Source organism: Aptenodytes forsteri, unplaced genomic scaffold, assembly GCF_000699145.1.
Source record: "Aptenodytes forsteri isolate BGI_AS27 unplaced genomic scaffold, ASM69914v1 Scaffold152, whole genome shotgun sequence".
In the NCBI taxonomy this organism is placed as follows: Eukaryota; Metazoa; Chordata; class Aves; order Sphenisciformes; family Spheniscidae; genus Aptenodytes; species Aptenodytes forsteri.
Window position 1 is genome coordinate 14237 of NW_008795937.1, and position 3069 is coordinate 17305.

The 3069-nt window shown below is 62.7% G+C and overlaps 2 protein-coding genes across 2 annotated transcripts in view; one reads left to right on the forward strand and one right to left on the reverse strand.

The window, feature by feature from the left end:
- LOC109279646 (acidic leucine-rich nuclear phosphoprotein 32 family member B-like) overlaps positions 1-472 on the forward strand; it is a 3496-nt gene extending 3024 nt beyond the window's left edge. The window contains exon 2 of the mRNA XM_019473626.1: positions 64-472. Within this exon, the coding sequence (XP_019329171.1) occupies positions 64-395 (332 nt within the window). The 3' untranslated portion in view covers positions 396-472. The remainder of the gene's footprint in view (positions 1-63) is intronic.
- A 1107-nt stretch (positions 473-1579) lies between these two features.
- Positions 1580-3069, reverse strand: part of BCKDK (branched chain ketoacid dehydrogenase kinase) — an 8112-nt gene continuing 6622 nt past the window's right edge. The window contains exons 5-7 of the mRNA XM_019473627.1: positions 2869-3065; positions 2052-2213; positions 1580-1965 (exon numbers count right to left, since the gene is read on the reverse strand). Of these exons, the coding sequence (XP_019329172.1) occupies positions 1821-1965; positions 2052-2213; positions 2869-3065 (504 nt within the window). The 3' untranslated portion in view covers positions 1580-1820. The remainder of the gene's footprint in view (positions 1966-2051; positions 2214-2868; positions 3066-3069) is intronic.

The window sequence follows — 3069 nt, forward strand, 5'->3', positions numbered from 1 at the left end:
TACGGGTCGCCCTATAGGCGACGCCCTATAGGTGTCGGGGTGTCGTCTCCCGTCCCCCTACAGACTTCTACAACCCCCAGCGCGACGCCCAGCCGTCCCACCGCTCCGACTGTCCCTGCTGTCACCCGCCGCCTGACCAGGAGGGTGGAGACCCCCAGGACAAGGAAGGTGGTGAAGAGGAAGATGGAGACCCCGAGGAGGAGGAGGATGAAGACCCCGAGGAGGAGGAGGGTGGTGAAGATGGAGGCCCCGAGGAGGAGGAAGGTGATGCTGAGGAGGTAGATGGAGGCCACGAGGAAGAAGATGGTGATGAAGATGGAGGCCCCGAGGAGGAAGGCGATGGTGAGGAGGAGGATGGAGACCCCGGGGAAGAGGAAGGAGGTGACACCGAGTAGGAGAGGTGACGCTGGAGGGGGAAGATGGAGACCCCGAGGAGGAAGATGATGGAGGCACTGAGGAGGAAGGTGATGGTGAGGAAGAGAAGGGAGGTGACGCTGAGTAGGAGAGAGGTGACACTGAAGGGGGGAGATGGAGACCCCAAGAAGGAGGAAGGTGGTGAGGAAGAAGATGGAGACCCTGAGGAGGAGGAGGACGGAGACCACAAGAAGGATGGTGATGAAGATGGAGACACCGCGGAGGATGGAGACGCTGAGGAGGAAGGTGATGACGAGGAGGAGGATGGAGACCCTGAAGAGGAGGAAGGTGACGATGAGGAGGTAGATGGAGAGGCCGAGGAAGAAGATGGAGACGCTAAGGAGGAGGACGGTGACGAAGATGGACACCCTGAGGAAGACGATGGACACCCTGTGAGGGAAGGTGAGGAGGAAGATGATGAAGATGGATTCGGGGCAAGAAATAGGCTGAATGGGGCTTCCGGGCACCAAGACGCCCTCTCAGCCTTCCTGCCCCCTCCTCCTCCTCCTCCTCCTCGTCCCCCCTCCCCTGCCCCGGACACCTGGGTCCCCAATAAACCCTCTCCCCCTCGGCACCGGCTGCAGCTTTAATGAGGGCACCCCGCTCCGGTAACGAGGGGGGGCCCTAACGAAGCCAAACGGGGTGAGGGTGGGGGGTCAGAAACCCCAATGTCGTGGGTGGGTGGGGTGGGTGCCCCAATGTCCAAGCAAGGGACCCAGGTGTCCGGGAGCACCTTGACCTCCATGAGGATGAACGTCCAACGTGGGGGGGTTCTCCAGGAGCACCTCGACCTCTGTGATGATCAACGTCCAACATGGGGGGTTCTCCAGGAGCACCTCGACCTCTGTGATGATCAACGTCCAACACGGGGGGTTCTCCAGGTCCACCCCGACCTCCATGATGATCAACGTCCAACATGGCGGGGTTCTCCAGGAGCACCTCGACCTCTGTGATGATCAACGTCCAACATGGCGGGGTTCTCCAGGTCCACCCCGACCTCCATGATGATCAACGTCCAACATAGGGGGCTCTCCAGGTCCACCTTGACCTCCATGATGATGAACATCCAACATGGGGGGCTCTCCGGGACCCAGGCGTCCGGGGCAGTGGGACAGGGGGAACCCAGGCGTCCGGGCCCTCTAGATTCGGAAGCTCTCCCCCTCTATGATGATCAATGTCCAACATGGCGGGGTTCTCCAGGTCCACCTTGACCTCTATGATGATCAATGTCCAACATGGGGAGGTTCTCCAGGAGCACCTTGATCTCCATGATGATCAACGTCCAACATAGGGGGCTCTCCAGGTCCACCTTGACCTCCATGATGATGAACATCCAACATGGGGGGCTCTCCGGGACCCAGGCGTCCGGGGCAGTGGGACAGGGGGAACCCAGGCGTCCGGGCCCCCTAGATTCGGAAGCTCTCCCCCTTGCCGTCGATGTGGCGCAGGCGCAGGTAGACATCGGTGCCCACCCCCTGCAGCGACTGCAGGCAGAGCGAGCCCCCCAGGTACTCGGCGTAGGCCCGCGAGGTGGGCAGCCCGAACCCGCACCTGGGGGGCAGCCGCGGGGCATGGGTCACCGGAGGGTCCCCTTGACTTGGGGGGAACCCCCTCGGTGTCCCTCCATCGTGACGTACCCGTGCATGGGGCCGGCCTGGCCGCTGTTGCTGAGGTCCAGGAGGTTGCGGAAGGGACCCCCCAAGCGGGGGTCCTGGGCGCTGGCCTCGGCCGTGCTGAAGTGGTACTCGGTCACCTTGTCCAGGAGGTCGTGGGGGATCCCACCGCCCCGGTCAGAGATCCTGGTGGGGGGACATGGGGGAGACCCCTCAGGGGCACCCCCGAAGATGGGGGGCACCAGAGGGGAGCGGGTGGAGGACCCCCAGTACAGAGGAACATCCTGGGGACCGGCACGGGCATAGGGACGCCGTGGAGAACCGTCCATGGGGACACCATGGAGAACCTCTTCATGGGGACACCGTGGAGAGCCCTCAATAGATAGGAACATCCTGTGGACATCTGTGGGCATGGGGACGCTGTGGAGAACCCCCTCATGGGGACACCACGAAGACCATCCATGGAGACATGAAGACACCATGGAGAACCTCCCCACGAGGACATGGCAAGACCATAGAGACCACCTATGGGGACACCCTGGGGACCCTCAGGTAACTAAGGTCCCCTTGGGGACACTTATGGACATGGGGACACCATGGAGACCACCCCTGAGGACATGGGGACACCACGGGGACCCCCCAGTAGCTAAGAACACCTCGGGGACACCTATGGGCATGAGGACACCCTGGAGAACCTCTGCGGGGACATGGGGACACCACGGAGAACCTCCCGTGAAGAAACTGAGGTACCCTGGGGACCCCCCAGTAGCTAAGGCCACCTCGGAAACATCTATGGGGACACCCCGGAGACCCCCCCCAACCCCGGGGATCCCCCCGGTACCGGATGACGAGGTCAATGTCGTTGTTGGCGATGGTCACCACGATGTCGGGGACGTTGTAGGGGGTGTCGAGGTGGGACTCCATCGTCGCCCTGCGCCGCCCCAGATGGTTCCCTATGGCCTCATACACCGGCCCCACACAGCCCCCCACCCCAGCGCCTCCCCTGTAAAGCCCCATTTCCCCCCTATAGGCTCCAGGCTCC